General features: G+C 41.0%; 3 protein-coding genes across 3 annotated transcripts in view; 2 read left to right on the forward strand and 1 right to left on the reverse strand.

Moving 5' to 3' along the window:
* The window catches only part of LOC104951087 (BTB/POZ domain-containing protein kctd15), a 292,312-nt gene that overhangs the window by 38,357 nt on the left and 230,898 nt on the right, over positions 1–23,057 (forward strand). The gene's annotated exons all lie outside the window — the stretch shown is intronic.
* LOC104951081 (voltage-dependent T-type calcium channel subunit alpha-1H-like) lies at positions 273–15,812 on the forward strand. Its single transcript, XM_010777721.1, has 15 exons — positions 273–316; positions 1,474–1,600; positions 2,768–2,893; positions 2,983–3,072; positions 3,508–3,700; positions 5,085–5,236; positions 5,352–5,461; positions 5,960–6,093; positions 6,549–6,619; positions 9,158–9,236; positions 9,508–9,629; positions 10,326–10,640; positions 10,735–10,885; positions 12,019–12,578; positions 13,329–15,812. The coding sequence occupies exons 1-15, from the start codon at positions 273–275 to the stop codon at positions 14,010–14,012; spliced, it is 2,958 nt and encodes a 985-aa protein (XP_010776023.1). The 3' UTR covers positions 14,013–15,812.
* Positions 14,983–22,310, reverse strand: LOC104951076 (synaptogyrin-3-like). The gene is made up of 4 exons (XM_010777717.1): positions 22,134–22,310; positions 20,448–20,682; positions 19,826–19,971; positions 14,983–17,956 (listed from the first exon to the last, which is right to left on the reverse strand). The coding sequence occupies exons 1-4, from the start codon at positions 22,236–22,238 to the stop codon at positions 17,729–17,731; spliced, it is 714 nt and encodes a 237-aa protein (XP_010776019.1). The 5' UTR covers positions 22,239–22,310; the 3' UTR covers positions 14,983–17,728.

Consider the following 23,057-nt stretch of genomic DNA (forward strand, 5'->3'; position numbering starts at 1 on the left):
CATAGTCTCAATGTGTGGGAATGCGGGACAAATTAAAATGCTGTTGTGCAGTCCTCGCACAGTGCGGGACACACTGGTCACCCTACACCACAGTTCTGCCTTCACACACCCACACGCTTTCCAAATCAAGTTGCATAATGCTTGAGCTCGATTTTTTATTATAATTACTGTGAAATTGCCTATTATGTTTTCGTCATTATTACATACAAACACACACTTGCAACTGATACACTGGCAATGATTTTTAGATGTATTAAGACTATAAAAGAATCATGTTCAATAAGTGGGGGTACGGCGTCCCCGGTCCCAACGCCACGTACACATCTGACTGCAACTACAAAAGCTAGGTTTGTTTTCCCTCATCAGGAATGCAACTGCTCAAACAAAAGATTTTTAATTCATTCATACTCACGATCAATTTAAATGTATCATATGTTCGCCGAATTGAATGAAAGCACTAATAAATTAAGTTTCATCCCTGGAGTTTACAAAAATATTCGAATTTGTTTTTATTCACAATCCGACGGGAGGAAATTCAGCAGCTCTCAACCACTTTTTATCCTAATTTAATCATATCTTCACCTAGATCATTTATGTTTAATGTTCGCCGGAATTGACATGAAAGCACTGGACAATATGAATATAGCTGTAATCAACTTCATTAAAACGTTATTAACGTGCCGCTAAACTCAGTAATTCACCCATTTCTATCCGCATGACAACACACTTTGTCCGTATTTGGCTCTCTCGCCGCAACAGTGAAGCGTTCCCGCATTGAACGTCACTCCGGCTTCCCCCAAAACCTCAAAATGAGTCGAAGGAATTTTCCCGCGATGTTCGAAATTATTGATATTTATCGGAACGGTATCGCTTTTTCTTTTTTAAACTGACGGTTCGAGATTACTAGTAGCCCACTATTTCATTGCACAACAGTTGTTGGGTTCGTGTCACAGGCTCTTTAAGTAAAAGTACTAATACTATACTGTAAAAACACTCAATCACTCCAAGTAAAAGCACTGCATTGAGGACTGGACAGGAAATGTACTTAAATTATAAGAAATACAAGTATTAATTGCAGAAAATAAACTCAAAACGATTTAAATAAAATCCTAAAATATTAAAATATTTCAAAAGAAAAGCCAGAAATCTTCACGTTTCAGAAGATGAAACTGTGAAATGTTTCTTAACAAAAAACGACTTAAATAATCAGCAAAATGCCTGCAAATAAAAAAAAATTCAATCCATGGTAGTGAGGTAGAAGTATGGCACGGAAAAGTTAAGTACAGTACCTGAGTAAATGTACTTTCCACCACTGCTATCTAGTGTATTTGTTCATGTGTGTGTGTGTGTGTGTGTGTGTGTGTGTGTGTGTGTGTGTGTGTGTGTGTGTGTGTGTGTGCGTGCGCGTGTGTGCGTGTGTGCGTGTGTGTGTGTGTGCGTGTGTGCGCGTGCGCGTGTGTGTGTGTGTTGCAGGGTGATAAGTCGGGCTCCTGGTCTCAAACTGGTGGTGGAGACTCTGATCACTTCTCTCAGACCCATCGGGAATATCGTCCTCATCTGCTGTGCTTTTTTCATTGTGTTTGGAATTCTGGGAGTCCAGGTAAACATTTATACTCTATATTTCCCCGTTGGTGCAGGAACAGCCTTTTCATATCTTTTACATTTTTTTATTATAGCACTGACCAATAATCAGTTAAAGCTTTTCCCACGTTTTAAGTGCCCAGACATCCAAAGCTTGCTGTCTGTTCTCATGTGAAAAGAAATTGATCACTGTGGTTTAAAATTCACAAGGCCCACCTCACAAAATGCTTCAGGTAATACAAAGTGAAGAGAAAAATTGGGAGGAAATGCAAATGAGCTGCTGATTAGGCACCAGAGTCTCTGGAATTAATTAAAAATACAATGGTTTAACTACGTAGGGATTGTGCTGAAAAGGGGCTTTCTTAACATTTCCCCCATGATTTCTGTATTATTAATGTCATTAATGAATTCCAAATTAAACCTGTTTTAAATAAAAGCATGTATAAAGAGAAGGATCAAGATTATCATTTTATAACACAGTGGGTCTCAATATGGGGGCCAGGACTCTCCTTTGAGTTGCAAATTATTAAAGGCTTGAGAAAGAAAATGTTTTTTGCGTAACACAAATCATTTCTTTATTACTTTTGATAATTGCTTTTTGATTTTGTGTAATACGACACACAGTTTCATCGCCTCAGGCCTCAAAGTCCTTCAAAGGAAATAATTTGCGGTGGGAAAAATGCTCTTTGGTTTAACAGTTTGTTACTCATATCCACCTTGCTTTATTTTGAAGGGCCAAAATAATGTTTTTAAGATTATTTTAAGGGTATTTTAGGAACAAAAGTAATTTACACTTTCTGTGAACTCTCCTCTTAATTATTTGCCATTTTGCAAATATTCCTGCAAATTAAAAGGTTATTCAAATAAACGCTTGCAAATTAAAAGATGCTTTATGAATGCTGAAGCTAATATTAACACACAGGCTTATATTTCTCAAAAACACACTGAATCATCTTGTAATGAGAACACTCCACGCTGCAGTGTGTAATGACTGTGAAGCAGACCGGACCAGATGGTACTTCATATCTGAGCTGCAACATACAGTAGGCCTGCAAGCACTCGCTGAGTAATTTACTGTACAGTAATTTAAGAACCTCGTTACACTCTGTGAAACCTTATTTACCTGGGAGGGACAGTGTTATTGTATGTGTTAATCGTTTGTGCACACATCTGTCTGTGAATGCAGCTGTTTAAAGGGAAGTTCTTCCACTGCGAGGGGCTGGATGTGAGCAACATCACCAATAAAACCCACTGCCTGGGGTCGGGATACAGATGGGTTCGACGGAAATACAACTTTGACAACATAGGACAGGTTTGTCACTCTGAACACACACAGCACTCACCGCTCGTTCAAATGGATTGACAGCGTGACACTTATTTATGTGTGTCTCACTCTTGCAGGCGCTGATGTCGCTGTTTGTTCTGTCATGTAAAGATGGATGGGTCAGCATCATGTATGACGGCCTGGACGCTGTCGCAGTGGACCAGCAGGTGAAGAAATACATACAGAGAAGGAAGAGGGAGGATGTGGGAGGATGGGGGAGGATGTGGGAAGTAAAAAAAGAAAAGAACATCAGGGAGAAATGCAAACTATTCAGTCGTATACATCGTTTTGAACAGTATTTTGGTTCTGTTTTGTGCCAGACTCAGGCACAATCTGATGTTATGTTTTAAAGCAGAAATGGGAAACATTTCAGCAGGAGAGGAAGGTGTAAGAAAAAGAAAAAAGGCAGATGGATGAATAGATGTGAGTTGACAGTGCTGTGCTGACTCAGGATTTACATTGTCGTCTTGTTTATTCTCTCCCCTCTTCTTCCTCTTCACCCCTCCTCACCATCATTCGTCACCCTCTGGTTCTCTTGGATGCTACCTCTCCTCCTCCTCTTCCTCTCCTCTTCCTTTTTCTCTCTCTGTATCCCTCTGCAGCCAATAAGAAACAACAACCCCTGGATGCTGCTGTTTTTCATCTCTTTCCTCCTCATCGTCAGCTTCTTTGTGCTCAACATGTTTGTGGGCGTGGTGGTGGAAAACTTTCACAAGTGTCGCCAGCAGCAGGAGGAGGAGGAGGCGCGGATTAGGGAGGAGAAACGACTGAAACGGCTGGAGAAGAGGAGGAGAAGTGAGATATGGGAGGGGAAGGGGAGGAGGGAGAACGAGTGGCATACAGCACATGGCAAAAAGTGTGTCACCCATATGTGAAATTTGAATATGTTATTTAAAAATCTGTCCGCTCTAACATTTTCAATCTCGGAGGAAGGCTTCCTACGAGAGTTTTGAACCTGGCTATAAGTAATTGCTTCAATTCAGCCTCTAGAGCAAAGTGTGATTTGTGTGTATCCTACGTCACAGCTACCACTGCCATTCTTTTACTTGAATGTCTTTGAAGCAGGAGAAACAATTGTACAGTTTTCATTCGCTACATGCAGAAAATAAAGAAAAGATGGCATGTTGTTGAATATAAGAAACACAAGTACAGCAACAAACTGTCAGTTATGGAAAGTGATCATGGATCATTTGCAAATGTGTAATGAACTGTAAGTCAATCTGCTCTACACAATATTGGAAAGGCTGCCAAAGAACAAACAATTTGAAGATTATTTACTTCAAAAATCCTTCCAATGACAATTTGAAGCTTTAAGAAGCTGCAGGGCAACCAGTTGGTGTTTCAGTTCATCCAAAAGGTGTTTGACGGGGTCGAGACTTGGTTGTTGTTCAGGCCAGGCAAGTTGTTTCACACCATCCTGGAAAAACATCTCTTTATGGACTTCTGCATTGTGTACCAGGACAAAGGAAAGGGACTCAAACTAGAATGTTATATTATAAGGGGACACCCTTGTTTGAACCCAAGGGCCCAGCACAAATCAGAAAAACATCCCAAGACTAAACACATGAGACAGGTGTGTCCAAACACAGGCCATATATTGCAGCTGTTATCATACACATACACACGATAAACCTCTTCTTTTTGCATACATACTGTATGAGTACATGCATCATTTCTCCACATATCTACTGCACTCTCTTTCTCACTTTCACTCTGTCCGCCTCTCTCTACAGTGTAATCTCTAGTAGTGCTTTCCTCTTAGTCAGTTAACTGGCTGGCAGCAGGCAGCGAGCGTTTCTGCCCAAAGACACCTTGAGGTGTGTGTGTTTGTGTGTATATGTGTGTGTGCGTCCCTGATGGATAGGATTGAATTCCTGAGGTGGCAGTTTTAGTCTGCACACACACACACACACACACACACACACACACACACACACACACACACACACACACACACACACACACACACACACACACACACACACACACACACACACAGATGCACTATCCCACACATGGCAGTGCGCCACTTGGCACACACTTGATCGGTGACTTCATTGCCGATATAATATTTTGTTCTGAATAATTTGAATGACTGTGTGTGTGTGTGTGTGTGTGTGTGTGTGTGTGTGTGTGTGTGTGTGTGTGTGTGTGTGTGTGTGTGTGTGTGTGTACGCAGGGGCCCAGGAGAAGCCATATTTCGCTGACTATTCCCCGTTGCGTCGATCCATCCACACCGTGTGCACCAGCCACTACCTGGACCTCTTCATCACCATCATCATCTTCACAAACCTCATCACCATGAGCATGGAGCACTACAACCAGCCTAAGGTAACCATGGCAACACCTTCTACTCCCTGCCCTAGAACCATAGTAATGAAGCGACTTACGCTGGTACAGTACAGCCCCAGCGTGTGTTTGATGTGTGTGTCTTTGTGTCCCGCAGTACTTCGAGGAGATACTGAAGTACTGCAATTACGTCTTCACTGTGGTTTTTGTCATCGAGACCATTCTCAAACTCCTCGCTTTTGGGCTGCGCCGCTTTTTCAAAGAGAGGTATTGAAGCTCTAAACTCCTTAATCTACATTCATATATTTGTACTTACTGTTCTATACATATCTACACCTCTACACATTTATTACGATCCCCTTTTTACATGTTATATCTGATCTCTTATTTCATAATAAGAGATCAGATATTTGTTATGATCTAGATTCACATTGAGTTTTATAAATGTATTTAATTAGCATTTTTGGAGGGAGCCTGAGAATTAAACTCGATTGCCAAGGCCTGCTTCTGAATACATTTTATTCAAACGATAAGAAACTTGAACTTGGAGAGCGCCTTGTAAGCTGTTTGCAGCTCATGTGACACAAGCGCCACCTCTTAGGGTTTCATCTGACAGCATTTCCACACTGTCATCTGTCAAATAAAGAAACTTAAACTTCATCCTTAGAAAAACTGAAAAATGTCTGTGTGTGTGTGTGTGTGTGTGTGTGTGTGTGTGTGTGTGTGTGTGTGTGTGTGTGTGTGTGTGTGTGTGTGTGTGTGAAGATGGAACCAGTTGGACCTCGCCATTGTGTTGATGTCCATCATGGGAATCGCTCTGGAGGAAATAGACCTGAATGCTTCCCTCCCCATCAACCCCACCATCATACGCATCATGCGCGTCTTAAGGATAACAAGAGGTACACACACAGAGTGACACAAACACACAAACAGACAAGATAAGTTAACCCTTTATGGATCCCGCGGGGAGAAATTCAGTTGTTGCAGCCGCACAAGTGTCCTTTAGACAGTTATAAGTCCAGATATATAGAGAAATAAAAAACAATAAGAGTAGAACTTGTACAAGAACAAATAAAGACAACGTTCCAAGGTAAGTAAAACAATATTATTAAGAGAGCATATGGTGTAATTGTAAATGGAATAATACATACTATGATTGCGCAATGAGTCTCAATGTTGTCTGTATTAACCTACAGACAAATATATAAAATATAGCATTTGATGCACTAAGAATGTATAACATATTATAGTGCAACATAGTTCAGGATAGAATAACAGTAGATATACCATTCATAAAACCACACAAGCATGATGATGAGTGTCTGATAAGAGCTGACACTTTACCATGTTTCAGTGCTGAAGCTGTTGAAGATGGCTACAGGAATGAGATCTCTGTTGGACACGGTGATGCAAGCGCTGCCTCAGGTAAGAGGCAGCTCTGATGTTGTGAAATAAAACATGTCTCTTTAACTGCGCGCCTGGTTTCCAGATCTGAAGAATTGCAGGCAGCTTGTTTTATTCCACGATTCATCAGGGCTGGCACTGACTGCTCCCCACACGATTTACTAACAGACTGCTCAGTGACACTAAATTACCAGCAAACAAGCATGACTACATCCTCACGCTAAAATAAAAAACGGCTGATCCTTAAATGTTTTAGTGTGGCTGATAAAAACACCAGTTCTATCATTACTTTATCGTGCATAACTTCACAACTGCTTTTCTAGGATTGTTTTGCAGCTGGGTATCTGTTGGAAGATAAATGATGAGCCAGAAAGTCCAGACTGAAAGCTTATCGTCACAAAGACGCCATACAGCAATTTATTCACAAAGGAAAATAAATTGCTGAACTGTAAAACATCTCAAGTTGTCACAGCAGCAGTATATTTTCTCCTCTTTTATTGATGCTTGTGATGTAAGAAGTAATATTAGCCAAACATGTCATCCTGTATGGAACTTGCACCGATCTGAATGGCCAGTGCAGAGCCTTTCCAGATGACATTGCACTGGGATGCGGCACAAGTGATTTATGAGGCCATATCCACGTATCTTCTCCAGGCCTCCACGATGACACCTGTCTCATTCAGGATGCTTCATTTCTTTTGACGCAGTGCTATTATTGGTCTAAACAAGATATTCCCAAGCACTCTTTAGACACATTAGTGGCCCCAGGTGAGGCAAGGACAGGTGGTCGGTCCACCATACTGAAATAACTCAGCTATTGAATGGATTGTGAGGACATTTTGTATACATATTTGTGACCCCCAGATGATGAAGGCTAATGACTTCATTTGCCCTCTTACTTTTCCTCTAACACCACAACGAGGTTAGATTGTTGGCCACTATTGGAGGGATTGCCATGGAATTAGCTGCACACGTCCATATTCCCCTCAGGATGAGATTGTATAACTTCTGTGATACCTTACATAACCTTACCCACTGAGCGCCCTTTGAACTCAATATCTGGAGGCTGTGTCTTGTCAGAAAAGCTTTAAATGTTATGTTACCTTGGTTATAAGGTCTCGCCCATCTATCTAATATATCCTGAAGCTTATTTAGATCTCCTGTTTAAGAGCATTGTAGAATCCTGGTAAATGACAGCAACACCTGGCATCAAGAAGTTGATCAGACATAAAACAAAACCCCAGTTATTTGGAATTTGTGATATATGGCTTTTAAAAGAAAATCTTCTTGAGTAACACCTTTAAATTGTAGCTCTTATCCCATCTTATAACTCTCACATTTTCTTGATTCCAAAACATTTGAGGTGTCCAAAAAACGGGTTTATGGTCAAATATCTGCAAATAAAAGACATCTGCGTTTTTATGTTAGATGCTATTAGACAAATGTTAGCATGCTAACCGACAAACAAAGATGGCGACTATAGAAACACTGTTAAGCTACTAGCATGGAATAAAAGTGAGAAAGACATAAAGTGTTTCCAGTATGTTGTAGTGCTATTTATAAGCATATTTTGACAATGAATTGGATAATATCGTCAATCAAAGGTTTGGTCCAGAATCAACGTTACATCAATACTTTAACATGGTAAACACTACTGCTAATTATCAGCGTGTTCACAGCATTTGTACGTCATCCACACTCAAAGCAATGCTCTGCCTACAGCTGCTAGTGTGTGAAACTTAGACTTGTTTGAATATGAAACGTGTGAAGAGTAATTGGTGAGAATAGTGAACTGTTGCACTCTGGTGTGGGGGGAAGGATTCATGAAGGGTCTACCATAGCCCCTCGGCTCAGCGGACACTCAGGGGACCCCGCCAGAAAATAAGAGAGAAGAGAGGAAGGGGGAGGGAAGGTGGTGTACAATAAGGAAGAACAGCTATGCAGGGCAGGCAGACGTTTATAAACTGATTTATTTTGTTCGATCCTATTCCTAGAAGGCAGTTAAATTATAATTATTTATAATTATAGTGGCTAATTCCAAAATCATAGCACACTGAGCTTCGTTCATTCGATGCTTGTCCACACATTAGTGCAGCAAAATTCCCCATGATCCTTCACTGCCTTCCCACCCACAGATGATGCCGATTGTCTTTGATGTGACAGATCATTGCGGGGGATCTAACCCAGGTCTGTGCAGTGGTGTCCGAGTGCACTTCATCAATACGTTTATTCATCATCTAGGCAGACACCTCCATACCTCCCACCATGGGGTTACACAAGCCAAGTCCCTGTGAATTGCTTTTAAATGAGAGTAAACAGGTTTGTGGTTCATGAGGACTGGATCGAGGATATGAAAGTGCCCCTCCGTTTCTCAAATAAAAACATCTGATTGTACTCTCCAGGTGTCATGATTTTTTTTAAATGTAGTAAACATCAATGCAATAAGGCTTAAGCATTCTCTGTCTATTGCCTCTTTCTATCTGTTTGCATGTTTGTGTCTTTTTTTCTGTGTATCATACGCTGTTTATATCTGTGTGTGCGTGTGATATGTCTGTCTAGGTGGGGAATCTGGGTCTGCTCTTCATGTTGCTGTTCTTCATCTATGCAGCTCTGGGAGTTGAGCTCTTTGGAAAACTGGGTTAGTGTGTGTGAGCGTGTACGTGCATGCATGTGCGTGCGTGAGTGCATGCATATAAATCGCACAGATGTGTGTGTGAGTGCGTGTGCCTCAACTGACTCTGGCGAGATTACGTAATTTGCATAAATTGTGTTGTTACATACATTAATGATGTTGATTCAGAATCAGTGTTTTTAATGAGTGCAATAATCTACACACAATCCTCTTTCTTCTCTCCACTCGCCTTCCTCTCTCACTCACAGCCTCTAATACTCTTTTCATCCTCTTTCAGAGTGTTCAGACGATAACCCATGTGAGGGCCTCAGTCGCCACGCCACCTTTGACAACTTCGGCATGGCTTTTCTCACACTCTTCAGGGTGTCTACCGGGGACAACTGGAATGGGATTATGAAGGTTATTTTCACTTCCTCTCCTCTGCTGTGTGGGAGTTTTTAAGAAGACGGATGGATGTTTGTGTCTGCGCACATGTTTCTGTCTCAAAGCGTCGGTTAGGAGACAGGCATTGCATTAAGCAGAGGGAAGATCACTGCTGACATTAGAGGGTTAGGGGAGTATATTATTCTTCTGTGACAGGCTGAAGGTCTGTTCACACTCAGATACACATCTCCCCCTGTTGGAGAAGAGAGGAAATACAACTTAGTCAACTGGAGGGGAAACATTTAAATAAGAACAAACATTTGGGTATCTGGAGTCCCTGCTGAACTGAACTTGCTTTTTTTATGTGGGCTGCCAAGATAATAAACACAGGATATAAGAAGTCATTTAGTTTTGGCTTCTCATAAGTCTCAATATACCTAACTATCTGATTAACTCCACCACTGATAACTCTTTGCAATGTTTCTAACAAGCCAAGCAGAGCAGACTGAGGTTTTTCAGGTGTTCAAAGTGACAGGTTTTTACAACGGAGGGTAAATACAGGTATATTGAGATTGACAGTATGATACGAATGTGTTTTTTGAACATCATAGAAACATGTTCTTGTATTTATGAACCTGAAAATAAGCACAATATGTCCGCTAAATATATCTGAAAACAACCTTTAATCAGTTTTCTATATTGCCTTGTAATCTCTTTCCCCTTGTCTTCCAGGATACGTTGCGAGAGTGTCGTCCTCATGAACGCCACTGCCTCACCTACCTTCCTCTGATCTCCCCTGTTTACTTCGTGACCTTCGTCCTTACGGCTCAGTTCGTGCTGGTCAATGTGGTTGTGGCCGTTCTGATGAAGCACCTCGAGGAGAGCAACAAGGAGGCTGCGCTGGAGGAGATGGAGGAGAGGAAGGAGAAGGAGGAGATGAAGGAGAGGGAGGAGATGAAGGAGAGGGAGGAGAGGGAGGCGGCCTGCCGGCGACTCAGTTCTGCGTTTGTCGGTGGAGAGCATCCTAACGTGGACACACCTGCCCAGGTAACACAAAAAGTCTGTTTTCCTATTTTTTATGTGAGAGGGTTAGGGTGTGGGTGGCAATAACGATGACAGCGGTGATGATCCCATGTGACAGGTGCAGGTTGAGGATGAGGATTGTTCCCATGGCAACCTGCTGAGCATAGGACGCAAGCCGTCTCTCCCCAGCGACAGCTACGCTCAGCCACTCAGATGCTCCCCCTATCCTCCCATCTGCCACGAGGCGTACTCCGGCTACAGCTACTCAGGTAATTTGGTTGTTTATGGCCAATTAAAGTGAGGAACAGTTCTCACTGTGCTCCAACCACTAACTGATCGCTGTAAAGGTTATTGCTTCCATAAATAGCAGAAAATGCAGTTGAGATGTGATGCAGCACAACAAGACCTTTAAGAGGGAGATGATTTTTTGTCTTTTTTTCAGGAACAAATTGGTTAGACTTGTTTGTACAAAACAAAATTACAGAAACGTAAATAGAAAGTTTTACCACTTTACGATATTATTTTAATCCTCTGGAAAACGATACGATATTTGCTAATATAACAAATTCTGCCCATATGTGATTTCCATTTGCTTCAATTAATGGGCCTCAAAGCGGAGCGATTTTGAAACAAAATCACAGACGAGTTGAACACATCAGTAACATTTATATCAACTCACAAATCATCTAAAATAGGATTTTACAATTGTATTACATGGCTTTGTAGGATGCTGAGCCTTGGGGATTTCAAAACAAAGGCCTGAGTTAAGGATGATGATGTGTTAGAATGTTTTCACTTTGCTTTGATAATATTGGATTATTAACAATTGATCAACACTTCAATGTTAGGATTTTGAGTTATATACATCATTTTTATTTTGATCCCATTTTTTATAGTCTTTCATAACATGCAAAAGATCTCTGATGTTCATGGTAATGGAGGAACATTTCACTCAGTGGGGTTCACTGAGATGTTTGTAATAGTTTGGATGATGCTCCATTGCAAAAAGAAAGAAGATATAAGGCTTCGGATATGCAGACAATATTTTTTCATAGGATCAGTGAATTGTTGTTTTTTCTGAATAGCTGGAAATAGGAAACATATAGAATATCACCAGAATGTAAGAAGTGATGCAGTAACTATTCCTTTTATATTGTAGTTTAGTACAGTATAGTATATTGGATTTAAAGCATCCTAACATTAAATATATAAGTAAATATTTGGAAAACATCACCATCAATTGGAAGAAGGCAATTCAATAATATCACAAACAGCCAAATCCAAAGTCAAAATCAAGCTCTAGATAATCCCTGACTTTAGAAACATCTTCCCTCTTTGGCAAAACGGTATTCTTTTTTTGTTCAATGTGTCCATGTGAACTCTGCCCCATGTTCTCCTGCAGGCTCCATGACCTCTCTGTGCTCCAGTGGAGCCGGCTCCATGCTGCAGGTTCCCGGAGCTCTGCCGGCCTTCAGCCACGCCTCGCTGGGGGTCGGACGCAGCTCCAGGCCAAAGATCTGCCTCAGCAACGCTCAGAGCATCGACAAACACTTCTCACACAGACTCACCCCTGCTGACAGCATCGAGGGGTACAGGTCGAGTCCGGCTCACGGAATAAACCGGCACAGACTCAGCTCTGCTCACAGCATAGATGGATACAAGCTGAGCCCGGCCCATCGAATAAACAGACACAGACTCAGCTCCACTCGCAGTATGGACGGTTACAGGCACCATCCAGACAGCAACGCAGACAGACCTCAACTCACCTCCAGCCACAGCATAGACAGACAACCCTCTCTCAGACTGAGTCCCGCCCACAGTGCCAGCAGACATTCTTCTCGGTGGCTCAGTCCTGAAGAAAGTTTGGACCGAAACATGCTGAGCCCCTCTTATGTTCCCGATAACTCGGGCCTGAAGAGACCAGCATCCTTCCGCAGAGCAAGCAAAGTGTTACAGAGACAGGTTTGTTACTATCACTTGCCTATATTTTCTTCGCATTTCTTTAATTTCCATTCTTCTTTGCTTTTCTCCTCTCTTCAAACAGAAAGAGATTCAGCCAATTTTAGATATTTGAAGAGGCAACAGACAATAATATAGCTCTAACTTACTATTAATGAATAACTATTGATTACATAATAAAATGGCTATTGAATAACACCATCTGCTTTTATATCGGTTACCTGTCAGACTTGCTTTCACTCTGAAATTCTGTCTGCCACCGCTTACAATCTGTTTGGAAAACTAAGGCTTGATTGCAAATCATTCTCTAAGCAAAGCAGCCAGCCCTAGCTGTAAAAATTGCAATCACCTGGTTTTATGCTTATCTTCAAAATGGTTACGTCAGCAAGCATTTATCATTCATTTCCATAAAGCTCAGGGGTTGTTTCGGTTGCAGCATGGGCACGGTGCCAGAGGACAGGTGGAGACACCTCGCTGATGGCAGAAGAGTACCGTAGTTTAATTTAATTACTCTGAACAGCATTGGGGATACATTATATACTGTATGTTTAATATTTCTTGGTTTTCCATTTGTGTTTTATTTAAGTTGCTAAATGTAACGCTAGTGGTAGGTTTCTTTTGCCACTTTGACTTCACATTTCTGATCCTTTTAGAGATTCTTTCTAGTCATCCTCCACAGCATTTTGAAAACGATTTTAGCTGCACAACCCAACACGTTGTCTGTCTCGTCTATGTGTGTTTCTTTGTCTGCAGGCGGCTGTGCGCTGTGACTCTATGGATCAGAGCGGTTCAACGGACGACTTGGCAGAGCCTCCCCTCACTGTGACCGCTGTCTCTTCCACACCACCACGCCAGAGATCTTCTAGTGTACACACACTGAAATTCACACACCCCCAGAGGGTCATCTCATGCAGGAGCAACAGCCGGAGCAATAGTGAAACCACTGGGCAAGAACATGTACCCGAGCAGGCCATCTGTGGCTCTCGGCCAGGAGCAGATGTGGAGAAGAGGCCTGTCAGCCCACAGAGACCCTCCAGCCTGAAGGTGCCCAGCTGTGAATCCACCTCATCGAAGACCCTCTGCAGAGCGGCCAGCCTCAGCCCGGACCCCGGCCCACAGTCAGACACCGCAGACGAGGAAGTCGGCCACATTAACAGTTCCGATCACTCACACTCACAACTCCCTCCTGGCTCCCCACACAAAAGCAGACACCTTACCCCTAGCCCCGTGGAGCACAGGAGTCGCCTCAGCCAATCAGTGTCTCCGGTGTCGGGCAGGAACAGGAAGCAGAGGGTGAGCCCACCGCCAGGAGAGGAGCCCATTACTATGGCAACCCAGGTGATGGACAGCAGTTCTGAGCTGAGGAGGCGGACTCTGTCATTTGACGCCACAACCCCCTCTCCTAATCAGCCAGAGGGGGGTTCTGTGGACGACTGAATAAATGATCATATTGTTGAAGAGGAGGAGCCTGATGTGCTGCCGAAGCACACGAAGGGCGGGAGTTACAGTCCGAAACAGGAAGGATACCTGTTTCCTGTTATGGGCACATCTCCTCGTCCCCTCCCTTCCAATCACAAGAGTTTCACAGGGTGATTGAGCAGAAATATTTCCGACTGTGTGTGTATGAGTGTGTATCTGTTCAAAGACTTTACCCGTTGTGCTTTCTGCACAAAACATGCACATAAGAAGACGTTTCCTTTTCTTCTATCATAGTCCTAGCTTTAGTTGAGACATAGTTGTCCCGCCCCCGCTATATTTACTCAAACATTAACCTTCCCCTTGCTTGCTCTCCTTCTTCTGCCCTCACTCCCATCCTTTTTACGCACCTCAAGCCTAGGTCAGAGTACAAGACAAAATTACCTGAAATATGCAGCACAGTTACAGTTTCTGACTAATCTGCTCATGTACACATGTGTTAAAAAACAATAACACAGAAAATAACTTCTTTTAAATAGCGACTAATCTGCAGATTATTTCTTTAAGTAATCATGAATCTTTTTGGTCTATCTATTAAAGAGTGAAAATGGTTTGCAACACACTGATTCACATTTGAGAAGAAATGTAGTAACAATCTAAATAGTTGCATTTTTTTTTGAATGATACACCAGTTAATCAAACTGTCTTTCAGCTCTACATACAGCATCTTATTAAGATTTACATTTGAATTTGCCAGAACTGTTTACTTTTTAGTAAAAATCCCTTCTTTTATTCTCTGTGGTGCGAAAATTACAGTTTATGTTTACAAAACAAATTGAGTTTTAAGTGAAAAACTCACAAAAGCTAAAGATAACAAATAATTTTATATTAAAAAGCTTCATTTTTAATTGCACGCTTATGTAGATTGGTGCAGGCACACTTTATTAGAGAATTATTGCTCCAAAAATTCTAATTGTACAGCAACTTGTTGAATCTTATTGAGTGGATGTTTTTTTTTTTTAAATATGACCCTTTTCGTACCTCTTAACTAACAGTATTTTTTCCGGTCTAATCAAACATGGACATTTTGTGACATTTAAGAAGCCTCCCCCTCCTGAATCCATCGAGTCAGAAAAATCAATTTGCGCTTAGAGCCTCTTAGTTAGAGTAGTGTGACCTCAGCTTAGTAGTTTCTACCTCTCTTTTTCCTGATCCCACCCATTTGAATGTTCAGTCAGCTTAGTTTCTCACCCCCCTCACTTTCCTTTTATCCGTCTTAGTATTCTCAGGGTAGAGGTAGTTCAGACGCAGGTGAGTATGACGCATGTGATCACAGGTCTGCAGAGTTAGATTACCCCCCTGTTGTCTGAATCTGGAGCTGGCCCGTCTCGCCATGACATTTGAAGAGATTTTATTGCTCGGGTCTAAGGGTGAAATTCAGTAAGAAACAGAAGGGCTTATTCAGGTGATATAACGGTGTGTAAAACTTTGTAGAAACAAGGCTAAGATTATATTTTATTAACAAAGCGGCAATGATGTGAGAACTACAAAGGTGAATTTCTACATGTCTGAATGTCAATTTATCTGCTGATGATGGTGGCAATGAAGATGATTGATTATGATATCAGTGTAATGGGATGCTGATTTTAAAGATGATGATGGTGATGATGATGATGATGATAATCCTGACTCTGGGTGATGCGAATGTTCATAATATAGTATAATGTTCCTGTAGGCTGAAAGCAGTGAATGATGGTAAGTTCACCTGCAGTAACATGACTGGACAGTGTTGGAATAAAACCACTTCCTGTCTGACTTTTATTTGACTCCATAACAATCCTTATACACTTTTCACCCTTTCTATCTAAGGTTTGAAAACACAAGATCTAAGTGTCCTGCGGGGACTTAGAAAGTATTGAAAGTTGATCAAACTGTTTAGTGTTAATTAAACCATGGTGAAGTCTCAGGTTGGATATTCCACATGGATTCATTCTGAGGAAAGCAGCATCTTCTTACTCAGGTTGAAAAAAGTTGGCAGTCAGAGGATGCTAATCACACAACCAAGACGTTATGGCTCATAACCAAAGAGTTTTGCTTAGGGACCATCAATAAATGACCATTTAAATGAAACAATGTCTATCTTACTTTCAAAACCTCTGTGCCCACATGTTATGGAAGACACTGAAACGAAATTGGACCTGGTCCTGCTGAGTTTTCATTAACATATTTCTATATAATAGCCTAAAATCCATAAATTGAGTTGTAAAATGGTCCTGTCTAGAAATACAATGCCAATTTGATTTGGTACATGTGGGTCAAATGACATGGAAGATGTTGAAAGGAATCAATATTTTTTATTAACAAACCAAAGAGTTAACAACAATATTCACATAAAAAAAGAAGCATTAGAATCCCATTGTAAGAAGTGTGTCTTATTTGTCCAGTATACATGTACAACGCTGTATTGATTTGGAGTCACATGGTCAACAATGATTGTTTTTCTTTTAAATCTGATATTTTATGACCTGTCTATTTTTTATTTTACTATTTTTGTGAAGCACTTTGTTACTTGAAATAAAAAAAAAGTGCTATATTAAATAAGATGTTTTACAATCAAAAAAGGACATATCTGCATATACCCTGTTAATGTCTTTCATCAGAAATCGCTTAATCCAAAAGTTCTTTAGCGTTAATTACTAAAAATATCTTACGTACCCTTTCCTGTCATGGTCCTCCAGCAGATTTTGAGTAATATATAAAACACATACTTGGATCTGGGTGTCAATACATATTCAAATGAGTTGCTCACATTGCAAGAAGCAAAGATGACATTATTTAAAGATAACAGGAACAAAGGCAGACTCACAGCTCTGATAGCGGTGGTGGATAGATTTTATTTTTACATAATTAATTTGACCACTTTATCATATCACAATAAATTATTGAATCACATGAATATTTAACACTGAAACCGTATAGCATTCAGAATGCATTAAGCTGTCGTGCCTTTATTTTCTTGCCAAGAAAATATAAGGATTTCTGCCGCCCCTCGCTCATATCCAAGCAAACTATTTGTCAAGCTGCCTGCCTTTCTTGAAAAAGCCAATCAAGTGCCACATATCTCCAGGGCAGCTTCTGATTGGGCGGACTGACTGAGTAATAAACAGTAGCTACACAGCTTCACTGTCCTCAATACTTCCTTCACTAAATACTTTGTATCCCTTCATAAGGCAGATGAAGCATCATCACTGATCTACATCTAACGTTACTCTGCACCTCGCCATATGAACATGCAGTCAGGGTGTGTGTGTGTGTGTGTGTGTGTGTGTGTGTGTGTGTGTGTGTGTGTGTGTGTGTGTGTGTGTGTGTGTGTGTGTGTGTGTGTGTGTGTGTGCGCCTCTGCCTCCAGGTGTGTATAAATTTGTGTTTCCAGGTGTTTATATCCAGTGGTGAGTGAGTACAGCTGTGTTTCCGTGCATCTATATCTGTGTGTGAGTGTGTGTGCATTAACAGAAGACAGTATTCTCGACACACAGAGTTACAACTATCTAAGCTGAGCCAGCAGTTGCCATGGTGAAAATAGCTCATACATCGTCACATGACCCTAAATCTCGCCAATCCCATGAGGGTGGAAAACCATTTATCAGCAAGGCAGGAAGTAGTCCGTGCCCGCGTTGTACGCATGGGTGTATGGTCGTACGCAGTATCACTCAACACACACCTCTGTTTGTCTGTCTCTAGAAGGCAGGGGCCACAGGTCTCTGCTGTGTGAGCTTCTGGGGGTCCAGGGTCTCAGTGAAGGGCGGAGCCTGATAGGGGTTAGTGGTTACTATGGTAGCTCCGTTAGCGATAGGGTACGGTGTGGCTCGAGCGCTGCCAGCGGGAGGCTCCAGGTGTTGCCATGTGAACAAGTTTCTGTTGCTTCCGGTTAAGAAGCGCCGCAGTGCGCTCAGGGTCAATACAGCCTGTTAGTAACACACACACACAAACACACACACACACAAACAAACACACACACATTATTAGAGGATGTTAGTTACACGTAACGTTGATTTGTATTAGAAGCACATCATTATAGTTACAGACCTTTTAAATGGCAGCAAGACTAATGCTATGTTAAAAAGTGCATACTAACAACATGTACATAGTATGTAGTTCCATCAACTGCATAGAATGTAGATTTTGTGTTTTTGAGAAATGCAAGAATGTATAGCCTACCAGATTAGCAAGATTTTCAAATATGAGACAGGTAGACAAACTTAATCAGACTGCATTGCAGCTCTACAGACCGGGAGCATATTCAATTATAAACCAGTTGGATACAATCATTACAAATGATAGCAAGTGAGGGGGGACAGTTGGAAGAGCTCATATACAATTACTGTAGAAAATATATATATAAATTCATTGTAATTCAATCAATGGTAGCTCAGACTTCAGACATGGAGTCATGATTGATATAGTCATGAGAGGCTTGAGTTTACTTCAATATGAAAGTCTGCTGGTAATGGCACACAATTTAATCAATTTAGGGAGCAGTGTAGAGTACAAAAAGAATGAAAATGTAGTTTGCAGTATGTTAGTATGTTAGTATGGGATTCTGAACACAACCTTAGAGTCTACAATTGTTAATTAGCACTCAAACAGAAAGCTGAGGCTGACAGGAATGTAATTACTTTTGGTGATAAAACAAAGTGTTGAAAAAATGTTCTGATGATGGCAGAGATGAAACGTCAAAGGTTTTTACCAAAGTCACTAGGATTCATCCTCTAAAAGACTATGAATCTCTGTATAAGACTTAATGGCAATCAATCCAACAGTTTTCATTTGCAAAATCAGGAGACTCAAGAAGCAAATTTAAAAGGGCATCCAAACGGCTCTCAAAATGCTATACATCCTCTTCGGAAGAATATTGAAAAGATTTGCAGCAGAACTATTGGGTTAAAAATAGTCTTTTGTGACATACTGTACATCCCTGAAACAATTACAGTTCAACCTCTCCACATCCTCTGACAGTGAGATGAATGGCTGCTATTGGTTTGGTGGTCAAACTGTTTTGACAAGCTCTATTGAGTTGTCAATGGATAATAAATCAGTCGGCAATGTTCTCTGGGATATTTCTAAACTTTCTATTCAAATCTCGCTGAGGGCAGCTCTTTTATAAGAACACCCTGTCCCCACAGTATCACACTGTCACGCCTGGAAACTGTCACAGTCTGACCTGCTGGCTACTGAGCAGCTTAAGGGCCTTGCTCACGGGCAGCTTTATGGTCGAAATGGAGGACATGAAAGAAGCACTGCTTTTACACTTTGACCACAAAATGTATCCTGCTGGTCAGTGGATCAAACTCTAAAAACTATAAACGTTAGGGCACCACTGACCCACAAAGTTATGACCATGGTTGGTTATAATAAAGACAAGGTAACTACTTGTTTTCACTTCTCTTCTCCTAGCAGAATTGAATTGAAAAATAACATAATGCAGTTGTTGAAGCCCTACTCTGAATTTGCCAGTTATACTACTTAACTTATCACTGAAGTAAACGTGACTCTGTGAATGTGTGTGTGTGTGTGTGTGTGTGTGTGTGTGTGTGTGTGTGTGTGTGTGTGTGTGTGTGTGTGGTTGGGTGGTAGGGCTCTTTGGTAGGAGCCTCTGCTTGTCCTCCATGAAGGAAATGCTCTTAAATGTGTTCATTGCCAGAAGACACTGATAACCCTGAAATACACACACATACATACAAACATGATGATGAAGATGATGATGATGAATACATTCACACATGTATGAAAAGAGAGATGAAAGGTTTAACACACACAGGTATAAGCATACAGACCCAGGTCAGGATGGAGAAGAAGCAGAAAGCGATGGTGGCTCTGGCGGCGTCGGAGCCTTGGGCCAATGGCAGCTCGTCTGGAGAGGTAGCCTGCCACTGATTGGCCAGAAAACAGAAGCCAACAAACCACAGGAAGCTGGCAAGACCTGAAGATGTAAACACGGGGGTACTTAATGTATGTTTTCATCAAAACATACCATAAGTACCAACATTTAAAGTAGGGTACTATTCATGTAGGCTTACTCATTACTACATTATTGGACTACAAACATTGATACAATAATATGAAGAAAAGTATTTATTTTAGCATGACATAATTCTTGTTTCTTTGAAAGGCTTCATATATTGAAACAATCTAACAAATATAAAAAGCTTAAAATCTGCAAATGTTTCACACATGTCTAATGTACTTCTAACGCATTTATCTTTTTTTGTTCTTAACAATGATTAAACAAGTTTAAAAAATGTGTCAAATCATTCCAAGGGACCCAATCTAAGTATGCAGTGGTAAAAGAAAGGAAAATACTGAAGTACAAGAATCTTAAACTTGCACTTGAGTAAAACACTTCAGTACATGTACTTAGTAACTTTCCCCCCACTGTATTTGTGTGCGTATATTTACCAGAGAAGACGAGGTCCAGCAGGACAGCCCGTCTTCTGTCCTTGACGCTGCTGATGGAGGGGAAGTAAACGTCCAGGATCAGGAAAAAGACGCTGCCGAGGAAACAGAGCACGCCTATGGTAACACCAAAGTTACAGGCGTCAGCGTTGTTGTTAAAGACGCAGAGCAAACGCTCGCTGCCGATGTTGATGTAGCCCTCGTTCACGATGCAGCTGAACACCACCATGGAGAAGACCTGCAGGGGAGACACGTGATGGTCTTTATTATTGTAACAGGAGGAAGAGAATGAACTCACACTGCTCTATGAATGACTTTCATTCCTCATACACGCCACACATCTCACACACCATAGACAAACACTGGTCCTTTTCAAGTGTGTGTGAGTGTAGATGAGTCAAAAATGCAGTTTTTCTCTCTAACAGATAGATTTAAAGGGGAAGTTCATCCAAATGTTATTAAAAAAATGTATTCCCCCAGTAATTGGCAACGTTTTACTGATTTTGGATTCATTGTAAGCATTGTACACTGGCTGCAAATGTTCATTCAGTTTGGTGAAGTAGAGATTACCCAGAATTTGTTAAAGGGTAATTTCACCTAAGTTACAAAACATTTTGCCACATTCAATTATATAAAGGCTAACGCACAGTTTCTGCTTTATTTGCAGAAACGTTAAGATACCCGTCAAAAAACAAAGTTTAGTTACTGTGGATAATCCACAGAGCATAATATCAGTAGTTATTAGAAACAGTATTTTGCATAGAAAATAGAGAAAACTCTTAGTTGTGATTTGTGGATCATCCTAACGTAATATTGACATTTTACTTCTACATATTTCAATAAAAGATCAATTAATTTTTCAAGCAAAACATTTCCTGTTGCATCACACTGCTTGCCGTTGTCTTATGTGATGATAACATTAATATTTTGGGGTTTTGGTTTGACATAATAAGCTATTTGTTGATCATCAACTTTGGATCCCGGACATTTTGGGTAATTTTTCACTATTTCCCATACATAAATTAATTTCAATGTCTTATTGCCACAATGAATTGCACTGATTGGTTTTGTAATATGTTTGTTTTTTCTTATCTGAATGCTTCCACTCAACTTGATTTTGTTTGCTAAGGAGCACTGACAAATTGGCTATGACAAACCATTGTGAACAGAATTGAGACAAAGAAGAAAGATGGTTTATTGTGTGCTTCTGTTTCCTTGCTTTGTCTCCTTTAAAACCTAATTGTTCCTTCAGTGCACATTACACGCTGTGTGGTGACTCACATCTGCACAGTATCACAGACAGCAGCGAGAGACACAGAGAGGTGTTACATTCTGGTTAGAGGGCATTCAAATCCAAAGCGTTCACATCTAGACACAAAGAGGCTCCAGATAAACATATGGTAATCTGACGCTGCTCCTGGAGCTCCAGCCACAAGCTGATCACTAAAATCATTTTTTATTTATTAGACAGACCCGGCACAGAGATTCAAAATACAACAATACCGAGCATTTTATTTAAAATACATAGGCCTACTAATGTATATCAATAATAACCTGATAAAAGACACCAAAGCACAGAGCGAGAGACGGAGACATTGTGAATGGGAGACAGCGTTGGGAGGGGGGTGCAGGTAACGATAGGCCTGTCCATTGATGGCAACCCACACGTTGCAGAGAAGGCTTACTTACCCACGACATCAGTCTGAGCACTGTCCGGGGATGCGTGAAGAATGCGACCGGATCGAAGGCGACGCTGCCGGCCTTACCGGCTCCGTACGCGCCCGCTGACTCCATCCCTCCGGCTTAGTGCAGCCTGGCGCCCGCAGAGAGAAGCAGAGGAGTCGGTGCGAGCTGCGCGGAGCTGCTGCTCAGCCTCCGAGTGAAGTCACACCGCGTCACCGGAGCACATACCGCAGAACACACTGGCAATTACCATTATGGGTTTTTATTCCATTCTGACCATTGCTTTGTGTTCAACCTTGTTTCATTTATTGTTTTTTTTAGTTTATGTTTTAAAAAAAAATACTGTTTTGAAAGGAAGACGCCCCCTACAAGTGGATAGATAGCCTATTACATGCTTGCAAATTCATAATGCAAACCAAAGTTCCACAAACCTGTTTATTTGTTATAATTACAGAAGGGCGAGTTCGATAGACTATTAATTAACATTGATTCATTTTCAGTGGAACCATATCTTCATAATGTTATCTTTTTAATTTGTTTAACAGAATAATCTCTTGCAAATTGAAGATTTTACGCAAAACTTGTCATTCAAATTGATTGACTTTTTGCTTTATGAAGAGATCTGTCCAATGGTGAAGCAGCATGGCTGTATGTGGGCATAACACCAGTGACTTCCTCTTACAGTGACGTCAGGTGCAGAGCATCTATACAGGCTACTTAATTTTGTACAGTGAAAGAATACCATTAATGTCAACGTTTTGTGTGTATATAATGTATGATGTTCATATTTTTTGTATTTTCTTGAATCCAATAAAATCTTAAACATCAGAGCTATGAACTGAAGCATTTATTTTTTATTTTATTGGATTTTTAATGACAGCTTGGTACATAAAACTGATTTGTGTTCAGAGAGTATGTGTTGTGTGTGTG

This window comes from Notothenia coriiceps, unplaced genomic scaffold (assembly GCF_000735185.1).
Source record: "Notothenia coriiceps isolate Sejong01 unplaced genomic scaffold, NC01 NC01_scaffold00018493, whole genome shotgun sequence".
In the NCBI taxonomy this organism is placed as follows: domain Eukaryota; kingdom Metazoa; phylum Chordata; class Actinopteri; order Perciformes; family Nototheniidae; genus Notothenia; species Notothenia coriiceps.